At 40.1% G+C, this 23,502-nt stretch overlaps 1 protein-coding gene across 2 annotated transcripts in view; it reads left to right on the top strand.

Annotated features, from left to right (window-relative positions):
• The window catches only part of ARID5B (AT-rich interaction domain 5B), a 180,654-nt gene that overhangs the window by 79,699 nt on the left and 77,453 nt on the right, over nt 1-23,502 (top strand). For both annotated transcript variants that reach the window (XM_077778729.1, XM_077778728.1), the window contains exon 4: nt 8,324-8,554. In XM_077778729.1, the coding sequence (XP_077634855.1) occupies nt 8,324-8,554 (231 nt within the window). The remainder of the gene's footprint in view (nt 1-8,323; nt 8,555-23,502) is intronic.

Genomic DNA, 23,502 nt, shown 5'->3' with positions numbered 1-23,502 from the left:
GGCAAAAGCCAATATTACTGTATTAATACGTGTCTTTATGTTTGTGTGCCCATGTACTTGAAGTGGCTTGATTTGGGAAACAGCTAGTTAAAAACCCTGGATTTTGCATTTGAAATATTCTTTGTTCTGTTTACAACCATGCACTGAGATATTTTCCCACATTTTCTTCTTTATAAGTTCCCCAGTGATGTTTTCGTGGCCTATCCTGGGAAGATCTGTCTTTCCATTTATCAAAACAAATGGCAAGCTGGGGACCATTTAAAGTAGTTTTTTTAGTTAATAAAGCCAATCTTCTTGTTCTGTTATGTTAAAAGTACATTATCTTTTTTATTGCCGGTTCTCTATGGCTAGGTCTGTTTTCTGTCTTAGCAACCTCAGGACTGCCCCACTTGCTTACTGTGTAGAGAATTACAAAATCATCAAGGGTGGGGCAGCACCAGCTGACTTACAGTACAAACCATTTCTCAAAATAACCACAACAGTGCAATACTGATGTGTAATTTACGTCACAGTATGTTTTTATGAAATAGTTTGTGGCATTTTCATTTCTATTCCGGATGGAATCTTGTTCTCTCTCCCTTTTAATCAGGCATTTAATTTATTTTTATTATTAATATTTTCCACTCCTTGTCTTGGCATGCCTCCAATTTAACAGCTTTGATGAGGAGGGAAAAAAAAGCAACCAACAACCGATCCTCCCCCGACCCCAGCTCCTCCCCAACATCAGTTTAACTGCAAATGTATTTTCCCCTTTGATGTGTGCTTACTCTGGGTTCTGAGTTTACTGCCTTGGGAGAGCTTGAGAAATATGGTGGGACACATTACACATTTACATGGAGTTGTAATCAGGAATTGATAAAGTTGATGTACAACTTTGGAATTTTAAACACTTTCAACCAAGTCAAGCTATTTAGTCTCCTGCTTTGCTGCATTTTGCTTTTACGAATGTCTTTCTGTATAATGTCCTGTAATTAGAACAGGAAATCATTGAGTAACTGTAAGATGAATAAGAGCACTTAGACTGGAAGGAAAATTACCTTCCGAGAAATTATATTCTCTCTTTTTTTTCCTGCATGTTACAATGTTGGTAATGATAGTAACAGCTGTAGCTACTCTTATCTGTAGAATTTTCATGCTTAGGTTTTCTGAAGTAAAAAAAGAAAATTCATTTTCAGTAATAATCAGAAATGAATGGACAGAAAATAGGAAATGCCTAATTATGACAAATATTCAGTGTCACAACAGAGCAGCAATTAAATGGAAACTTCAATATAATTGTCAATAGCAGTAAGAATTGGAACAGTGCCAGGTATATAAAGTTGATGCTTTGCCGGCGGTTGCTAGGAGCACAGTGAAAAGTATAAAGCTTTGAGAAAGGAATGTCTAAAGTAATAAAGTAACAGAAAGAAGCATAAATCATTGTAAGAGTCTCTCATATTGACATTATTTTACTTAAATTGTCTCAAAACTAGACATCAAGTTTTATAACAGGAGCAAATTCATATTTGCTTGGGGGGAAAAAAAGAACACTGTATGTTCTCTTTGAAGGACTGGGGACTTTGTGTCTCAAACGTAGCCTTCATACATATTTGGAATCTTTTAAGTGAAAATCTTTAAATGTTTGTTTCTATTGGCATCCAAATGCATTTGCCCTAATGCGATTAGAGAACTAAAGGGCAAAATACTTGGCAGATTTTTCAGTTGAGGTAATTAGGTGCAGGAAGGAACATGCATACTTTTTCCACCAGGCTCTATAAAATCCTGGTGCAAAGATTTTTTTTAAGTTTTTTTTTAAGCTTACTGATGTTAGAAGTAGATTATAGTGGTTTTCAGTAAGCATAATAGTGTGATGTTTCCGAAACAAGCCTTCCCCTTCTCCCCCCGGAATGAAAAAGAAAGTTACATTTCTAAATGTTGTGTAAGAGATAAAAGCAAATTTCTCCTCCGGAATTTATGTTTTCAGCCTTCTGTGCATTTGGCCACCATTATCTGTTTAAAAAAATAGCATTATGGATATTTGAAAGTCAATGCTCCATTAATTCATTGTGTTTGCTATTTCATGCATCTCTCTTTGTATAAAGACAACTTGAGCAACGTGCTATTCAGAATGAATGCCTGCTCTTACCCTCTCCCCCCACCCCTTCCCCATTCCCAGCCCAACTCTGAGGATTAAAGTAATGGTATACAGTTACTGTTTGAAAAGCTTGGGTGGAGTCTCACATTATAATTACAGTTTCTCTGTGGAATTCAGTTTTGGACTTTGAAAATATATAAATAAGTGAAAAATTGACATTGAGAGAGGTTAACAAAACGTGTAATTATGATATAAGCACAGGATTAGAGTAATTTTGGTTGAGCATTACAAGCAGTGTACTTTAGGTATTAACTTTTAATAGGCAAAATTTTTTTCACTGAAGTTGAAATGAGGTTTAGTAATTTTGGGTCTCTTATTCCTTTGAATATTTCATTTAAAAATAGACATACTCATTTTTTTTGGTGGATGGGGAAATTGAGGAATGGGATGGATGATGTTTTAATAGAATATCATAATATGGCTTAAAGTTTCAGTCTTTGGTACCAACAATTTATTGCTGATTATTTTCTGTTGACAGAAATCAAGTAATGCATATATAACCCAACCAACTATAGCTGACTAGAATGTGTTAGAATAGGATTCCTTGGGGTAACACTTTGATTTCTTTTCCTATGTGGGTGTGGTTGAAAGAAAATCTTTGTTCCAGGAACACTCTGTCTTTTGCTAAACAAATGTGCAATTTATCCATTCTTTATTCATTCTTAGATTTATCTGCTAGACCTATTATGAATTGGAAAGGGGAAAATATCCTATGCAGCATTTATTGGCAGCCTCTGTTTCAGGGGTAACTGCCTAGGAGTGTTTGTTTATATGTACATGAAATGTATAAGGAGGAAAGTAGTAGCTGAGGAATTTAAATAAGAGTTTTTGAAAGGGTTGTTTGGCTTTATTTGTTTCTTAGTGTACTAAGGCAAAATAAAATATGACAGCTGTTGAACAATTTAATAGTTTTGTAGCTGTATGAGGAAGAAGTTAATTTAATGCAAAGGCTTAGGGAGAAGTTATAGGATCATAGAATTTTAGATCTGGAAAGCTCTTCCAAACTCATAATTTTACTCTTTGTTATACATACTGTTCCTGTGAAGGTGACTATACTTTGGAGAAAAAATTCTTCTCCAGTTGACTAAGCATGTCTACCTAAATTCTTCTCGGGCAAGGTTTCTCTGAGGTATCTTCACTTAGAGAAACTTTAGCCTAGATGAGTGGCTGATTCTTTCAGATCACACCTTCACTGTGGATCTTCTCTTTACTCTCACCTAGAAGGCTTTCTTAACTTTCATAGGAATCCTGAGGGTCTTGTGAGCTTTGTCTGTTCTTGTTGTTGTTTGTTTGTTTGTTAGGGTTTCTTTAAAAAATATATATTAAAGACAATTCCTCTGGGGATGTCTAATTTTAAGGTTGAAAATTTGCCTCTGTCCAAACAATGCCAAAATTCTGGTCCAATTGGATGATTCTTTTCATAACGAGCAAAAGTATCATAATTTTTTGTTTTGGTATTATTAAGTAGCACTGGCACATCAAACCAGGTCCCAGCTGGACACCTAGCCCCTAGGTGTGGAAGAGATTAATGAGACACAGGGGTTCTGGGCTTGCACAACCTTAAGTTGGCTTTCATTCCTATCATATGGGTAGAAAGTAGAAAGCTGATATACACAGTCCCCCCCCCCCCATCCATGGGGGATACAGTCCAAGACCCCCAGTGGATGCCTGAAACTGCAGATAACACCAAACCCTATATATGCTGTTTTTTCCTGTACTTACACACCTGTGAAAAAGTTTAATTTATCAATTAGGCACAGAAGGAGAATAACAACAATAACTAATAATAAAAGTGAACAGTAATAACAATATACTGTAAGAAAAGTTGTATGAAAGTAGTCTCTCTCAAAATACCTTGTTACACTGTACTCACTCTTGTTCTGTGATAATGTGAGATAATTTAATGTCCAAGTGATGAGAACAAGTGAGGTGGATGATGTAGGCATTGTGACGTAGCATTAGGCTACCACTGACCTTCTGATGATATGTCAGAAGGCAGATCATCTGCTTCAAGACCAACGTTGACCGCTAACCGCAGAAAACAAAACCGCAGAAATCGAGACCACTGTACATGAAAGATGTGTCAATGCTGCTAAATCATTACAATGCGAATTGCAGTGTTCCCAAATAATAGCAAGCTAACTGAACCGGAGTAGAATCCTGGCTTGTAACTGGCTGAATTCTACAGTTCTTGATGAAACAGAGGTTTGTATTTTACATGACCAAAAGCCATCATCCTCATCCCTAATGCTGTAAATTGCTTAAATCTCTGATAATAATAAGATGTCAAATAAACAAAGATTTTCTTTCAGATGCAGCCACATAGGAAAAGAAATCAAAGTATTACCTTAGTGGTAGTAATTTTGCTTTTATTAGTATTTGTGACATTTTGTCATAATGATAAGCCCATCAAACTTGAATTGAAAGACCAGGTGACATTCTCACCTCTGTCACTTTCTGCTTCCTTGAGATCCCAAACTAGTCTCTTGGGTGTCTGAACCTGTTATCCCACCTCTGAACTGGGGGATGTTAACAAACAGTAAATCCTACTAATGGGGTTGTTGTGAGGAACAGAAGAGATGTTTTGTGAAAGACCTTTGTAAATTTTTGCGTTCTATTATCAGTACTGCAAATTGTAGTATTTCTAAACAAACAGTCCCTCTGTCCCTCATATTTTTGGTTAAGAGAACTTTTTTCATTTGGGATCTTCTGTGATACCTACAACAATCCTGGGAAGGTGGAAAGGAGAAGGAAATTTGGTCCTATATTCTTATCTGGATACAGTGGGGGTTTGGATAGAAGCATATACCTGAAAACAAGTTACAAATATATATAATTTGGAACCCCAACTTATGATGTTTCAACTTAACAATATTTTGACTTTACAATGGTATAAAAGCAATATGCATTCAGTAGAAACTGTACTTTGAGTTCGAATGTGGATTTTTCCCCAGGCCAGGCTGGCCATACAGGCATGATACTGTTTGGTGCCTGGCATCAGCTACCAGCCACAACTCAGTCAGTCACACAGTCATGAGGGTGAGCATCCAACACACAACCATTCTGTACCCATGAGCCATTCTGTTTTTCACTTTCAGTAAAATACTCAATAAATTACATGAGATATTCAATACTTTATTATAAAATAGGCTTTGTGTTAGATGATTTTGCCCAATGTAAGTGTTCTGAGCATGTTTAAAGTAGGCAAGGCTAAGCTATGGCATTTGGTAGGTTGGGTGTATTCAATGTATTTTCAATTGAGGGTATTTTCAATTTACAGCCGGTTATTGGGACATAATCCCATTGGAAGGGGAGGAAGATCTGTGTGTGTGTGTGTGTACACACACATACATAGAGAGAAATCAAAACCCAAACTGGATAAATTATTATACATCTGTGCAAAAGCTAAACTCAGACTCCAATGTAGTGGTTTCAAAGTTTAAAGTGCATGAGCTACTTGGGAGCTTGTTAAAAATGTAAATTCTGAGTTAGTGGTTCTTGATAGGCCCCTAGGGCCTGCCTTTTTTACAGTTACCCTATGTGATTCTGATGTGGGCAGTCCTGGGAGCACTGTTAGAGGTACTGTCTCCAAAATGAATGGATATCACAGGACATATTTCCATGACTTGGACCAGAGGGACCTTGCTGGTTTTTCTTCCAACAGAAAGAGGATTCATGGCTTGACTTGTGTTTCGGGAACTACATGAAGAAAGGATAATTGTTTGGAGCTAGGATGAGGTGAAGAGAAAAAACAAACAAACAAATAAACAAGGTCATTTCTAAGCACCAAAGATAGCCAGGAAGCAGATTCCAGAAAATTAGGAAGAGGTTAGAGATGGTATTATCATGAAAAATGATCAGAAATAAGCAGAAAGAATGAAGGGATAAGAAGGAAGTGAAATGGTCCCACGAATCCAGGTGACATCTTCTGCTATAAAAGTAACCCTGAAACATCCATTCTTCTGCTGTCATTCAACTTGAAAAGCATGATGTCCTCCATTTCATTTCAAGACCACTTGGCTAAATGAGTGCAACCATTGCCCCAGTACAGAAGGCCAACAGCACAATCAAGATAGAATTTTGGAAGCTGTGTATAGATTCGCATAGTATTTACTCTTTATAGACATAGTATTATGCGCTGAGCATGCTGAAATAAGTCCTCAGGGCCCATGGGGTACACCCCCTCTCTCATCCACAATGCCTTAGACAAATAGAGTATAATAATACAGTTGACATGTTGGGGGATGCATCTTCAAATAGAACTTTGGTGCTCTAGAGTTTTGATGATGTTTGGTGAATATTTCCTGTAAAACTCTTTGTGCTTGAACTCTATAGAAAGCACAGATTTGAACCCAAAGTGCGAACGAGGGTCTTGGTCTGCCATAAAAATCTCAAATTGAAATGCCTTGGGACATATATCAGCATCTTAAAACCTGTACCTCATTTGGGGACTTGCCTTTAATGTAAACATACTTCCTTTTAATTTGGTATGGCAGCTGACAAAGTGGCTACCCACAACCAGGCAGGAGTCTAAGAAATGTAAACTGTTAAAAGATGTCATCTTGAAAGCAGCTAACATCTCCATTCTCGAGGAAGCCTCCAGCCTGGGGAACTAAGTGAACATAATTAGAGATACATCTGGGTATTGGCCTCCTATCTGAAAAGGTCACATGCACACCTTCCACTGGTACTGGTTATAGTCTATCATTTGTTCTGTCCTTACTCATTTGTCTCCCACTGGTTACCAGATGGCCACAATAATGTTGGTATCCTTAACAACTGTCTTTTGCAATTCCCTGCAGCATGGTAAGGACTCAAAATATTGAGTGTTTTCCCTTTGGATAAGCCAGTGACATATCTGGGAATTGCTTACAAATGCCCTGATGAGGTGGTTTATAAAGAATGATGGCAGACTGGGTCATGGAGCCTAAATTCAGCTTGACATTGTGCAGGTGGCATGCTACCAAAGGGGAGTTTTTGCTGTTTCTCAGGCTTAAGCTGAAGACAGGATTCCTCCATGAAGAATCTGTTTTTTATAAATAATCACTTAATATAACGAGGTGTAGATAAGGATTAAGATCATTGTAAAAGGGAGTTTCATTAAAGTTGCTGAAATGTTCTGAGCTAAGTTGGTTCTGATGGAGCTGTCACAAGGATGGTTGGGGAGTCCTCTCAGCATGGTTCTCTGAAATGTGCCAAGTTACCAGATGGATTTGAGGAACATTAGAAGGTAGGGGGTATGAGAAGGGGGGAGGGCAAAGAAGGTGGATGTATCAATCAAGTTGGGATACATCTTGCTGCAAAAACAAATAACCCCCCAAATCACAGCCTCGCTTATAGCAACAAAGGTCCCTTTTGTGCTTGTGTGCTGTGTCCATTTAGGATCGAGGGGATTCACACTTCTCTGTGTGATTCCTACTCCTGACTGGCAGATCAGCCACTATCTCAATCATTACAGATGCCCCAGACAAAGGGAAAGAGAGTGTTATCAGTCAAACACTGGCCCTTAAAGTAGCCACTCACTTCTGTCCATTTTAATGGCCAAAATAAGTCACATGGTCACTTGACACCAGTGGGCCAGGAAGCATGGTCTTTCTGCAAGACCATAAAGAGAACCAGAAATATTTGTTGGACGGCACTAACCACCACCAGATTTGATGATGATGCTATTTGAACTTATGGACATCTCTCTGGGGCCAGATGACCTTTTCAGAGACTTCCAGCACTGAAAGATTATACAATCCAAAAAAGGAGCAATACCAAACTCTGGAAGTATGTATAAAGAAGCTCAGAAAAATTCTGATATTTCCTGTGATCATGACTTTAAAGCTTAAAATATATATCAGACTCTTTCAAAACAGTTTTTTGGTTCTGCTGTTTGCTGGTGACCTAAACATTGCTTAATCTGTCTATGAGATCACCCCATCTCTTTCTTTTCTCCACTTTTTCTTTCCCTGCCAGAAACCCGAGGCATTTTAGTGGAATTGGGTTGGTGAGGTGGAGCCAGGAAAATGCCCACATCAACCAGACAGTAATAAACGTGACCTGGTAGAAGAGACTCACTGAAGACACATTTTAATACAAAACCAGAGTTTGTATTAATACAAAAATCATTGAAATTACGCCATGGCCCAGAGAGTTCTTTGTTGGAGGGAAGGGAGTAATGGACGTGTTTTCTCGTTTGTCTAGGGGAGGACGAGGAAGAAACCAACGTGATAGTTCTCAGCTACCCTCAGTACTGCCGGTACCGATCGATGCTGAAACGCATCCAGGATAAGCCGTCTTCCATTCTAACGGACCAGTTTGCATTAGCCCTGGGGGGCATTGCGGTGGTCAGCAAGAACCCTCAGATCCTGTACTGTCGAGACACCTTTGACCACCCAACTCTCATTGAAAATGAGAGTATATGCGATGAGTTTGGTGAGTCTTTTTTTTTTTTCCTACATGAAACTTGCGCGTGTGTGTTTAGTTGTTTTCAGTTCTTGTGAAGAGCGGTGATGGGGAACAAGGCTTATTTTCACTAGTTCGTGTGCCNGTGTCATTGCCTCCTTGGCAGCCTGTTTACCAGGATAAAAGGTTATTATTTAGAATTTGTTGCTCAGTATAGGGTCTGAAGTTGCTTGGTTGACCTTGAAATTGGACTTTCAGACCGGAAGCTTTCATGTTAGTTCTTTCTTCAAAGACTTTGGCTATTTGGATACTGATTTTTTTTTCATTGATCACACCCTTTTCAGTGTTACAAGGAACTGTAAAAATGCACCAATTGTAACAACTTCAGTACTATAAAGATGAACAGATAGACTGTTGATAGATAGATCTCCATGCCCCATAATTTTTTCATACATATGTATATATACACATATATATCCATCTTTGGTGGGCACCGTGTATAAAAATATAAAGATATTTATTTACATATCTATATTCAGATATCTGTATATATATTTTTATACACTATGCCCACCAAACGTGGATATATGCACACATATCTTTATCTACATCTCTGCCTAGCCGGTCGGTCATGTGTCTCTATAGATAGAAGGGAAGGAGGAGAAGAGATATCATATGTTTGGGAGACCTTGCATGATGCAGTGAATGACTGGAGGCAAGCCAGGGTCACATCTCTCACATCTTCGTTTTCTCATCTGTTTGTTGAAGAGATTGAATCATGTCAGTGGTTCTCAACAGGTTGGGCAGGGATATCAGAATACCCTGGGGGTGCTTTATCAAGCTATCCATGTTCCTGGAAATTCCTGTGCTTACAGAAGCATGAAACTCCCCCATCTACCACTTCTTTGGGAATTGCCACCATGGAGTGACCAGTGTGATGACTGACCCACACTGAATCTCTCATGGGTACTTGGTTGGAGAAGAGGCTGAGACCACTGGCCCAGAGAGAGCACTGATGGGGTCCCCTTGAGTTGGAATACTCCTTGATGCTGCCAGCTAATGCTTTCCCAAGGATCCTTAGTTTATGGATTATTCAGATTATTCTGCTAAATAATCTCAGGCTTAGCATGGTTCAAGAAATCCACTGTAGCCTCTCCGCTCTGATTATTCATGACCCCAGCAGAACTCTACCTGCTGCAAAGGGGTGTTATACATAGGAATGAGGATGAGGGGATGAAATATGATGATCCAGGAGGGAAGGAAGGGAAGAAGGAGACCTAGGTTCATTGGACCTTGCTTTTTTTTTTTCTTACAAACTTTTTTTTGGATGCCTTTCACATCTCTGGCTTACCGGATGACTGTCATTCTATAAGAGAATTGTAGTGTTTATATAAGTTATTTTCTCATTTTTCTAAGAAGAATTGTCATATTTTTTATACTCCAATAACCTTTTTATTCTAGTAGATGAATGTATCCAATACATTTTTTAAATACCTTCTCTTGGGGCGCCTGGGTGGCTCAGTCGGTTGAGCACCCGACTTCAGCTCAGGTCATCATCTCACAGTTCATGGGATCGAGCCCCGTGTCGGACTCTGTGCTGACAGCTAGCTCAGAGCCTGCTTCAGATTCTATATCTCCCTCTCTCTCTGACCCTCCCCTACTCACACTGCCTCTCTCTCTCTCAGAAATAAATAAAACATTTTTAAAAAATACCTTCTCTTTTCAGATCAGCATCTACAAATCTTCCATTTTTAGCACTTCTGTTTTGAGGGATTTCCCCCCATATCCCTGATTTCCAAACCTCTCTGCCCTGCTTGCTGCACAAGAGGTCTGTAAATTTCTGACACAAAATAAAACTGAAAGAACGCTTTCCCTCACTTAAGAGTATTCAAAGTTAGAGTATCACAATGTAACATAATGAAAAATGTTTTAACCTTTTTGGCTAATTTAAGAGTTATTAGTCATTGAGCTTCAAAGCTGTTGCGTCTGGAATTGGTAATAGAAAGAAGTTCCAATTTAACAGTGATCACAATGGTTGTTAAGAGTTACTAAATTAGTTTTAAAATGTTCTCACAAACACAAGCATCTGACTTTTGAATGTCTTCCTGAACTTTCTTTTGGTAAAGCTAATTTTAATGCTGTTTTTCTTCTCCAGCCTCTTAAAGTGGAAGCTTTGTTTTGGAATAAAGGTACCTTTAAAGAGCTTTTAGATGGATAGCTTAATAATTAGAATATTAGATTTTTCTTTAATCTTTAATGTAGTTGAGTTTGTACTTCGTATAGTATTTCAGTTTCCTAAGTGGACACACTTTCCCCTACCCCCCCCCCCAAAAAAAGCTTATTTTGACCTTATTTGCATACCTTCGCTGACATCCCTCCCCCACCTTCCACTTTGGGTCACACATCTAAATTTCCAGAAATCACCTTTTTAAACCTCCAACTGGTCGTATTTGAAAGCAACGTGGGTTAAAGAGTTTGTTAAAATGTGGGGTTGGGTTTCTCCAACCCACTAACAGTTGGTAGGAGAACATAAATTTCATTAGCATTAAACAAATGTTCCTAATATTAAACACTGCCAGATGACTGAAGCACGTCTGTCAGATTACCGCTAGAGCCAGGGGGCCCACAGATGAATTTTCTACACAGTATATATTCTGTACCACACGTTTGGTGACTTCGGTAATTGGTCAAATGTAATTTAGGTAACAGTATGCCTAGGCTGTAAAAATCAAATTTTATTAGCCATATCACCAGGTGGGTGAATGGTGGAGCTGATGGCAAAGGGTTTATAGCATTTAGCAGCTACACCTTTGACACATGAAATTCATAAATTGCCATAACGTACCTGTAAGGCCCTTCTCAAAAGGACAGTGTCTGCTTTCCTATGATTAAATAATGTTTATTTTATTAACTAATATATTTTTTGCTTTCTTCTCTTAAATGGGATTATGGAGTGGGGGTGAGAGAGGGCATTCAGAAGATAAATAAAACACAGTTCTTGCTTGCTTGGAGGATTTAAAAATCTAATTGGAGAAGACAGGATTAATGCACCTGAAAGGTTAACTAATGTTACAAGAAAGTCAATGATTAAGTATTTGGTGAGTGTTGCAGAAAGCAAGCACAGGAGGAATTTAGCAGTGGGCTGGGGGGACTGGAGGTGATCATGGGAGGGGGTCAAGGGAAAACCTCATGAAAAAGGCAGAACTGGGTCTGGTTTTAAAGGACAGGGAGAGGGGCGCCTGGGTGGCTTAGTCGGTTAAGCGTCCGACTTTCGCTTAGGTCATGATCTCGCGGTTCGTGGGTTCGAGCCCCGTGTCGGGCTCTGTGCTGACTGCGAGCTCAGAGCCTGGAGCCTGTTTCAGTCTGTGACTCCCTCTCTCTCTGACCCTCCCCAGCTCACGCTATCTCTCTCTCTCTCCTAGCAATAAATTAAAAAAAAAAAAAAAAACACATAAAAAAAAAAAAAAAAAAAAAAAAACATTAAAAAAAAAAAAAAAAGGACAGGGAGAGGGTCACCAGGGTGGCTCAGTCAGTGAAAGCATCTGACTTCTGCTCAGGTCATGATCTCACAGCTCGTGGGTTGGAGTCCCGCGTCGGGTTCCACACTGACAGCACAGAGCCTGCTTGGGATTCTGTCTCTCCCACTCTCTCTGTTCCTCCCCCACTCGTGCTTTCTCTCTCGAAAGTAAATAAATAATAAAAAATTAAAAAAAGAAAAGATAGGGAGAAAGGCTAATAGAAAAGTTTGGGAAATCTCTAGATCACTGACAATTCATGTCCTGACTCTCCATGTTAAGAATGGCTGCCTTCATTGTGGGTGAACTGTTGGCTTTCCCTAGGTTAGTTTGCCATAATTAATGGACTGGTACCCTCTCTCTACCAGGGGGACAGGGACAGGAATATGAGTCTGTGGACCCAGACTCAGGCAGTGGCTTTGGAGCCAGAACTAGGCTTTCTTGGGCAGGGATGACCCCCACCCTCTGTGTGTGTGACAGCCTTTCCCGACTGCTCAGACACCATCCCCTCTCCCCACTGTTTCAATGTTGTCCACTGAATAACAGGTTTAATTGAACAATAAAAGTAAGGCTTTTAAATCTACAATGAATCTCTATAAATAAATTCTCTGTGGAATTTTATGAAGCTGTTTAATGAAAAGTTTGATTAGAAACTATTAAAGAAAAATAGAATAGATGAAATTTCATCATTTAATCCCACATTACAGTGGTGTCATTTTGATTTTTATTTACATTGAGATATTCGGAATAGAGTAAATATATCCTGGTTTTAATTAACTATCCTCCTTACTTGGGAAAGGTTATTTTAGGCTTGAAGGGTTTTGATAGCATACCATCTGCTTTCTTCCCTGTATTTTATTCAAGTCCCTTCCCTGCTTACAGCACTGTGTGATATCTAAACCTATGACATAAGCATAAATTGAATCATATTAATGGCAGGTGATTGAAAAGCTTCAGCCTCAACATCCTGCCTGAATCCTTCCGTCTTGTCAGTTACAATGCTCTTAAAGGCAATGTGCTCTTTTCTCAGCGCAAGAGAATTGCCTGTTTTTAAAACTAAAGCAACGGACTCCCCACTAAAGCATTGCGAAAACTGGTTGTATTGCACATGTAATTAGGAAATGAGATTATAATAATAAGAGAGGAAAGTGACGTTATGAATGACAATTTTTCTCATAAAAATCTCTCCCCTATGCATAATTCCTGCCCCCACTGTCCTGTTAGACTCTCCTAACACGAGGCATTCTTCAGCCTTCCCCCATCTTGCTGTTACCTCTTTTTATAATTTGATTCTTCTTTTGTAAAACACATACCATCATTTATATCATATTATTGTCTGAACTGTAGGAAAAACATACATGTGCACACATTTTGCCTGTTTTCCCTGTCAGAACAATAAAATGCCCACCACTTTGTCATGCATGATGTTTACATTACTATCACACAGATTGATTTTACATGTGTGAGGTGTTGACAGCTAAATCCAAACAGAGGCATGCACAGAACAGTAGATACATGGGTAACTGTAAGGTACCAGCTTTTATCAGATGTAAGATGGACTAAATATATATAAATGAGTTGAAATCAGTTCATAAATATGGGTAGAACTAAATGGACTAAGATATGGTTAATTAGGGGTGCCTGGGTGGCTCAGTCGGTTAAGTGTCCTACTTGGCTCAGGTCATGATCTCGTGGTTCGTGGGTTCAAGCTCTGCATCGGGCTCTGTGCTGACAGCTCAGAGCCTAGAGCCTGTTTCAGATTCTGTGTCTCCCTCTCTCTGTGACCCTCCCCCGCTCATGTTCTGTCTCTCTCTGTCTCAAAAATAAATAAACCACCAAAAAAAATTTTTTAAAGATATGGTTAATTAAAAATATAATAAAAGATATGGTTTATTTTAGTCTGAGTTTTGAATTACAAAGAGACATAAGACATGCATCTAAGTTCTTTGGAGTCGGGGTGTGTATGAGTGAGTGTGTGCGTGTGTGTGTGTATGTGTGTGTGTTCCTTGACCAAGGAATGGAATGGGGTTAAAGGACTGATGTAGTAATTCACCTGAAAAGAACAGAGATGAGATGGACTACTATCTTGCATTTGGTTCATGTGTAGGAAACCATGAGGTCTGCCCCTCAGGGAGAAGGTGGCGACATCAGCATTAAAACATACCCTTTGCTGAAGTGCAGGGAGGATGGCGTCCTTTAGGGGATAGAAGTGCAAGGCTTACAAATAGGCACAGTATTAATCAAGGCTCACCTATTTGATTTGCTATTCCTCTGGGCAAGAGATGTAAGGCCCCTCACTTGTCCGATCTTTAAAACCAGGTAGTAATAGCTCATCACCAGACTCAGACTAAATCTGTATCTGCTTGACTAAAAAGAAATCCTCATGATGAATGAAGATTCTCTTCTGTTTCTATTAGAACCTTAGGACTTGGACAGCTTAGAGTCATCTACACTGATCTTGCTCTGTAAATAATAAAGGAACCATTTCTCTAAGACCCTGGGACTCTTCCTAGAACTTAATGGAAAAGAAAACTTTCCTACTTTTTACAATATGTTTTAAAGAAGCTTTTCCGACTCTGCACTGAACTTTCCATTTCTGTTTTCCTGTTGGGTGAAATAATGACATTATAGACAGAGGAAGAAAAAGCCAAGGGAGGGAGGAAAATGGAAGAGGGGATGAAGCTTTGACTTCTTATGAAAGAAAATTCAGGAGGCATAAATTTATTTTGAAGCAGAGGACAAGCTGGACTGTGCCTCTTCCCCTCTAAACATCACATGTTTTGCTGGAAATGAAAGGAAAGGCAGTTGTTTTGTTAAGGATCATGGGAATTTGTAAGTGAGTAAACATTTTTTTCCTTGCCAAAGTAGGTTTCATGGTCACAGTGGATTTCGATGATCAAATGGCCTTTCTCCTGGCCCCTGTCCACATTCAGGCTTTTGCTGCCTGCCTGCCTGCAGTGCCCACCGATCTCCCAGATGATAACAAGGCAGATGTTTCTCTTTAATTGAAGCTGAGTGGAAAAGGAGCCATGCTTCTTGTATATTGCTATTTATGCAAAAGCCCTTAACCTTCAGAGATCTCTCTCAGAGGACTGTTTTGTCTTGGAAATTTTCTAGATGTTCTGTTTGTCATTAGAGAATGCCCTAACCAGGACCATGCTTGGTATCTTCTGTTTATTGCATATGCTGCCCAAGTAGGGACAGAGGAATGTTTAAGCCCATCATACAACATAGTAAATGTTGTGGTATATTGGATATACTCAATAGTACATGTAATGATTAACATATGGCCTTGGCTTCCAGGACACTGAGACACAAAGAGGGCCAGAGAGCAGGCCTCCTGGGGCAGAGGTGTTGGAAGCTAGGGTACCATCTCTGTGGAGGGTTAATGAACAGAATTTTTATGTTGTTACTGTAAGTTAACTTTCAGAGTCAGGATATATGGAATGGGTAGGATTCACAGATTTCTTTTCTAGTTTTGGAACTTGAAGGGATATTTTAAAATAACTCTGGACTCCTTTTGTAGCTGAGGGGACTCAATGGGTTATTAAAAACTATTTGGACTCATGGGTACAATAAACTCTTGTTCACTCCAGAAGAAAGGATTTTTGTCTATATTGGCTAATATTTCACCTAGCGTTTCATTTAGTAAAGCAAGAAAGTTATATCCCATTACATTAGCAAGATCAACATATTCCTCTCTAGGGTGAAACAGATATTTTTATCAGTTAAAACACATACACACACACACCCCACAGGAAAGAACCAGGTCATTGAAAAATCATAGGCAAAAGTGCTAGTTAAGGGTAGGGATGGTAGAATGAGGTTCAGAATAAGTCTGTATTCACTTGATTTGTAAACTTCTCTTGATAGCGAAAGATACCCTTTAAACCCCTTCATTCTGCTCAAGGGATTTGGGCTGATTAAAGTTCCTTGGACTGTAGGCAAGGCTGTCTGGGGATGCAGAGAGCCCACCACAGTGCCTGACACACAGTACATTCTTGTCTATTTATGCACTGCACCAATATCGATTACACACCTACCATGTGCCAGGTGTTGTTCTGGTCCCTGTGCACACAGTTGTGAATAAAACAGAACAATTTGCACTCCTAATGATCTTACAGTGTGGTATATGGGGAGAAGATTGGGAAAATATGGGATAGCCATGGACCAAATGTCATGGATATACACCATACCTCACAGAGCTGTGAGGATTAAGACATTTAGATGGTCCATGGCAAGTACTACTTAAGTACTCATCGTTAATTAAATCTTCTTGTACCTCTTGCACCACCCCACACAGCTTTAACCACATGTCAAGTCCATAGTGGTTCCTCAAAAAACATTTACAGAACTATTTCATACTTATACAGACAACTGGGGAAATGAGTATCATTCGCTACTAAAGATCATTCAACATCCACTCATTCCAGAAATACTTGTTTGTCCTGCATGCAATGTGTTTCCCCAGGTATCATGGGTCTGGCTTCTTCTCATCCTTGCAGCCTCAGCTCAGATGTCTGCTCCCCAGAGAAGTCTTCTCTGACCTTCTCCTTTTCACATGTTCAGCTCCATCCCATCACCCAACGTATACTTATCTTCTTTTAATTTATCTCTATCTGAAATTAACTTTCATATGTGTTTCATTATATGTTTATCATCTGTCTCCCTCATCCCCACTTGTGTCATAATGTAAGCTCTTTAAGAGTGGGTTCACATGGGGCACCTAGGTGGCTTAGTCAGTTAAGTGTCTGAGTCTTGATTTTGGCTCAGGTCATGACCTCACAGTTTGAGAGTTTGAGCCCTACATGCCTGCTCAGGAGTCTCTCTCTCTGCCTCTCCCCTGCTCATGCTCTCTCTCTCTCTCTGTCTCTCTCTGTCTCTCTCTCTCTCAAAAGAAAGAACGTTTTAAAAAAATCAGGTTCACACCTGTATCCAGGGACTAGAACAATACTGGGAACACAGTAGGTGTATAATAAATATTGAGTTAAATAAGTGAGTGGATGCATGAATATCCTGTGTCAGTATCATTGCTGTCCCCCATTTTTGAAGTAAGGACATTAACCTATCAAGTGGCAGGACCGGGGTTTGAACCTAGACAGTCTGGCTCAGCATCTGTGCTCTTAAAAATGACACTAGGCTGCCTTTCAGCTTGGACCTGGCTCAGAAAGGTCTTTCCAGCTTCCTGAGATCCAGTTGCCTGGAAACAGATAACTGATCACCAGTTCTCTGGATAATGAATATACAGTGGGTTCTATAGGATTTAGAGAGACTGGTGTGTGTTGGAGTGGTTAGGAAAGCAATGATCATGAAGATTCAAAATCTGATCAAGAAACTTTGATGCTGGTCGCCATCCTCACTTGTCTGTATTCTACCAGCCTCCCTGATTCAGCCATCCCTGCCCTGTGGTTGCTTCTACACACCAGCCAGAGTGATGTTTCCCATCTCATCACAGAGGCAGAGATAAATATAGAGTTCTGTGAGAGCTAGAGGTTGAAAAGGGCAGATAGTAAACTGCCCTGTGTTTCTATGGAGTCTTTTTAAGGCACAGGGTTGCAATGCTGACCAGACTTTGATTATACACCTCTCTGTAATTTTCTGCTTAGGAACGCATTGGCTTTCCCAACTTGGCATCCTCCCTTAATGAAAAAATTATAGGTCTAATTTCAAAAAATGAAATGTATGCAAGCTTTCCTGCTTCTGTCACTTCTTTATTCCTATAGCACATAAATCATTTCCCTTTTTAAAATTAAATTTCGCTTGCCATGATCTGGTAATGGGTTTTCAAAGGAGGCAGACTAGCCAAGCTCTTGGCACCGGAGCAGGCGGCGATGCCTGCTCAGGAAATCTTCTCATCGCTGGCTGGTGTGGGCCTCAACTCCATCATCTGGGCTTTATGCTCCCTTTGGAAGTTACCTAGAAATTCTCTCCCTTAGAGTCCCTTCTCTGAACCCCCTTTTGGCTCTCCAGTTGCCATCGTGGAAGACTGAAGAACAGAGGGATTTAGGCAGAAAAAGACTGGTACATTCTAAGGCTTCTGGGCACTTCCATTCATGCATTGAGCACTGGCTCTGTTGAAGGCAGAGCCCCAGGCATTGTTGGGATATGGGTCTCTGCTCTCAAGACACTTAAAAATCAAGACATAAGACATAGAATAATGGACCACCATAGATATTATTGTGATCTTAACAATTCTGCATTTTACCATGAGCAGCCTTGTAGCATAGTTACTTCAGAGTCACAGATCCAGCATGTTGCCCAAGTGAGAGTTTGCACCCTAACCCCAGTCCGCTGACACCAGGGGGCAGACTTCCATCTCCAAGTGACAGAAGCATGGGGATAAGATTCAGGACTTATTTTGATGTTCAGAGGGGATAATATCTGTCAAGCTTTGTAAATGAGACAACTTTGCCATATTATGGACACTGCAAGGCAGTCCACTAAGGGCTAAGTAGAGGAGGTCAAATTGTAGGTCTCCCTGGAGTTAAAAGATGTAAAAGAGGGCCCAGATGTCAGGAGAGGGCTCTGAGAGGAAGTGGATCTTCAACTGAACCTTGAGGGATAAAAAAAAAAAAAAGGAAGTTATTTCAGGTGAGGAGATGGAAAATACTCCAGACTTTGAAGCTCAAAGAGATTGTTTCCTCTGCCATTTTTAGCTTTCGGCATAGACGTTGAAACACGCACGCACGCGCGCGCGCGCGCGCACACACACACACACAAGAAAACAAAACAACAGAAATACAGCCTCTGCTAGGAAAACTTTTTTTCTTCCTAGAAGATGTCACCTTCCCCTGAGGGAGTGGGTGCTCCTGAGTCCTTCTCTCAGAGGCCCCATTGTGGTTAGGACCCAGGGGAAGCCACTTGGAGGAAAAGTCAACTTGTCTCTTATTAAATTGGAAATTTCCCCTTGGGCCTATAAGAAGGAGAAGGAGGAGATGGCATCAGCAGGGGGTAAAGGACTGAGGTGTCTGCTTGGTTTCCTGGCTGTTTAGGGGCTGCTTCTAGGTTAAAACTGTAGATTCAGAGAAATCTTCTAGAACATTTAACTCCGTGTCCTTCTGTTCCTCAGTACTTTTGTAAAGTTGCGATTTTCTTCTGCTTGGTATTAAAGTTAATGGATTCTATTGCATTTCTTTCCCCTAGATTCTAAGCTCCTAGATGGGGTAAGAATCATGCCTTACTCACCTCTGTATCAACTTATGTTTGTGGAAATAGTATAAAAATCCTGCCAAATTCCAGAAGGCTTAAAATTATCATTTTATCTTCTTCCTTAGAGTCAAGTTTTCTTGACCTCAATCTTTAGGTTTTAGCTCATTGCCAATTGATTGAATTCTCAAGGAAAAGTATCTAGCTCAAAGGAAATTTCCCTCCCCCCTCAACATTTACTCACCTTTTCAAACCAGGGGGATGTTCTTCATAAATTGGTGAAGATCTTTGGCTGACGATTGTTCATTTGTTATGATGTTTAATAGATCCTGGGGTCTGCACAACCTAGAAGGGTGTTCTCTGAGGAAGTCAAGGAGCATCCATAAGTTAAAGCAAATAGTAACCTGTACACAGAAGTCACCACACTGATCTCTCCAGCCTCTAGCCCACAGATCTCAAAATTCAGTGTGAAAATCAAGGAACAGTGGCAGGGTCATTATCGTCTAGGACATTGACAAGTTCCAATTAAATGTGGGTTATCTGGATCTGGAACATAATACAGATCACAGTTCACGCTGGGATCAGATCAGAAAGTGTTGGAAGAGAAAAAGCTTAGCCAATTTAATATTCATTACGAGGAAGATTACTTGGCTGATGGCACCTACACCCTGAGCATACTTTGTGGAGCATTGACTTGCATCGTGTTCCTTATGGATGAGGATGAGGCCTTGTCTCTCAGGAGAGCTTCAGGGAGGGGAGTTCCATCGTTGAATGAGGCAAGTTCACAACACACAAGCCACACTTTCTTCCTCACCGTTCCAGACATGAACATTAGGTCTTTAAAATAGGAGATAGAGGTGCCTGGGTGCTTCAGCCAGTTAAAGTGTCCAACTCTTGGTTTCGTCTCACAATCCATGGGTTTGAGCCCTGCATCAGGCTCCACACTGTCAGTGCAGAGTCTGCTTGGGATTCTCTCTCTCTCTCTCCTCTCTCTGTCCCTTCCCCACTCCCTTGTTCTCTCTCAAATAAACTTAAAAAAATAAATAAATAAAATAATAAAATAAGAGATCAAATATTTTAACAAAGATATCACGCACAGTGCCAGAAGCTATACTCTGTCAGGATACTGACCACTGCCCCACCCCCAGCATAGACACCTTCAGAAAGAGAAAGGATGTTGGTAAAAGTGGATTATTTTGCTGTTTGTCTTTATCATAGGCCAGATGATAGGTCCCATGCTATAAAGAATGCATTCTATCCCATCGTTCTTCAAGAAAGGGAAGTTGAAATGTGTCAGAACTAGAACAAAAGGAGCTATTGGGAGCCCTATTAAATTGTCTTGCTGACCTTGCTGGAGCTGAGGTGAGGAGTTAGCCTCAGAGAGCAGAGAGACTGTGGCCTGACCACTTCCCACCCAGGCAGATGCTCATCCCACCCTCACACTGGCATTCACAACTCAGAAGAGGAATGTCCTTCACATGGAGGAGTGTTGGTCAAACGTTTCAAGTGGACTTCACCCTGTCTTCAATGACTTGCCTCTGAACAACTTTGTATAACCTCAAGGACTGGATTCCATGACCCCATTGGGCAGTTAAAGAACTGATCAGGAAATTCAGTGGCTAAACATGAGTACAGTCGTGGTAAGCCCTCAATGGGACTCGGGCATCAGTTTCTCGATCTAGGCTCTTGAGGCCATCCCCTCAAATGTGGCCCAGTCCTGAAGGGCATAGCATCACAGCTGCAGGATCCTATGCAGCAAACCCTAGTCAGCCAGGATCTTCAGTCAACCAGATGCTCCCCATCCAGAATATCCTTTGTATAATGTTTCAAGGAGGGAAAAAAAATAGTAAAAAAACAGCTCGTATGTTTTTCAAAATATTTTTCTCATTATGAAATTATTTCCATTATGGAAAGGACAAGTATAATAATAATAATAATTGCCACTCTTCTGTGAGCATGCACCATATGTCAGGCCTTATGCTAACTCCTTTACATACGTGATCTCACTCCTTGGAGGCCCCTGTAAGGAATCCCATATTAGCCGTTCCTTCACTTGGGAGGAAGCAGAGGCTAAGAAAGGTCACATCGGCCCAAAGTCACATGGCTAGTAAGTGGTCAGGCTGGATTCCAGTTCAGGTCTGTCTGGCTTCAAAGCTGGTATGCTTATCCACTCTTTGATATTGCCTCCCTAAGTATCATTGGTAATCTCATCAGGGTTTATCTATTTCCTTCCAGACTTTTTCCATAGCATTTTTATTTACTTGAGAACATTTTATATATGCAATTGTTATACCTTAAAATTTTAGTCCTTATAAAATAAACATTTCCTCATATTCTTAGGAACAGTTTTATTAGCCCCACTTTAATAGTTGCATAATACTGAATCAAATGACTTTATCAGAGTTTACATAATCCCTTTCTATTAGTACTTGCTTTGTTTCTTCCAGGGTTTTGTTTGGTTTTCTTGCTTTAATGTGTAATGTATAATTAACACTGTAATGAACATCTTTATTTATAGAAGCATCAGCATTTTGATGGTTTCTTTCGGATAAATTCCAAGAATCTCTTATTGCCAAAATTATTTTCCTTCTAAGCAATAGCAGAGATATCAGATAATCAGAGCCAGCTCAGTGCTTAGTTACAATCACCCCTATCTACTGAACCTTCTACAGCTATGGTTGAGGACACTGAGAACCCAGTGTTCAGAATGAAGATCCACAGTTTCTGCATGGCTCTAAGGCATGACAGGAAAAAATTTCTTCAATGAATACTAGGGGGCTTAGGCAAGAAAGTGAACTGAGGCAAAGGTCTTTGGTCTCCTGAAGAACTCACTAAAATTGTGATTTTTAGTTTCAGACCTCCTGAATTTGAATGGGCAATGTCCTGTCACCAATATTTTAATCTTACTTTATACTCACTTAAGACTGAGACTTGGTGCTGTAGGAATGCCCAAAGTTGTAGTGGTGGCCATGATGTTGGGGAGCGGAAGTTGACAAGGTAATGATTACCGCCAGCTCCTCCTTCCTTAATTGTTTCCATCCAGGTGTGATGGTAGAACCCTTGAGCTGCAATGGTGCTGATGTGCTAGAGTGAGGTGACAAGTGGCAGCAGAAGGTAGGGTATGTTCCCTGGGTAGTCACAGGCTCCTGCAAAAGGCCTTCCTTAAGCAAAAGTGCAGGACTTTGGAGGGATACACTCTAGTGGTATTAATTACTCAGAATAGGAGAATGCACAAGGTACCAGAAAGGGCCCTTGACTGTGAGTCAAGAGAACTGAGTTCAGCATCGGACTCTCTTACCAAATATGGAGCTTCAGCAATTCAGATAATCCTAGGTTTCCAGTATTACCTATGAAATGGAGGGTTGGACTGGATTTTTTAGCTTTTTTGGATATCAGCCCCATTGGAGGATCTGAAGAAAGCTATGAATCTTCTCACGAAAGTGTGCGTGCAAACATCATCATTGTCATCATTATCATCGTGGCTTTGAACAATGTTAGCAAAAATTAACCTATCAAGCAAATATAGGAAATCTGCATATATTTTTCAGGATTTGTCCACTATGTGAAATCTTAGATTATGAATCCCTAAACCAGGTGATCTTTCAGATCTCTCTCTGTCCTCACATATTTGCATTCTTTCTGTGAAACAAATAATGATTTGGCATGATTCTCTGTAAACTTTACATTTCACTAACTAGGGAAGCTCATTTACTGAGAATTCTGGGTAATTAAAAAATAACAGTAACTTGGGGTGCCTGGGTGGCTTAGTCAGTTAAGCGTCCGACTTTCGCTTAGGTCATGATCTCGCAGTTCGTGGGTTCGGGCCCCACGTCGGGCTCTGTGCTGACTGCCAGCTCAGAGCCTGGAGCCTGTTTCAGAGTCTGTATCTCCCTCTCTCTCTGACCCTCCCCTGCTCATACTGTCTTTCTCTCCTAGAAATAAATAAAAATATTTAAAAAAAAATAACAGTAACTCATAACTTTTACTGAGAGTGTACTATGTGTAAGGCACTGTATTAGATGTCTAAATATAGTCTGTGTCCCTAGATGATATCTATTTAATAAATTACATATATTTTATATGATTAATTACTTTAGTTAAAGATTTAGGAAAGGTTTAAGGTTTAATGTGTATGAGCACTTAATATATACATCACCTCCTTAAATTCTCACAATACTTTGAGGTAGGTAGTGTCCTTGTTTTGCAGACGAAAAAATTGAGGTTAGAACTATTTAAGAGGAAGTCATCCAGCAGCTAGTCAAATGGTGGAGCTGGGATTCAAAGCCAGCTTGGTTTTCTACAGCCAGTGCCCCTGTG

This window comes from Crocuta crocuta, unplaced genomic scaffold, assembly GCF_008692635.1.
Source record: "Crocuta crocuta isolate KB4526 unplaced genomic scaffold, BGI_CrCroc_1.0 scaffold167, whole genome shotgun sequence".
Taxonomy (NCBI): Eukaryota; Metazoa; Chordata; class Mammalia; order Carnivora; family Hyaenidae; genus Crocuta; species Crocuta crocuta.
Note: the sequence above shows the minus strand (reverse complement) of the source record. Positions and strands in the feature narration are given on the sequence as shown.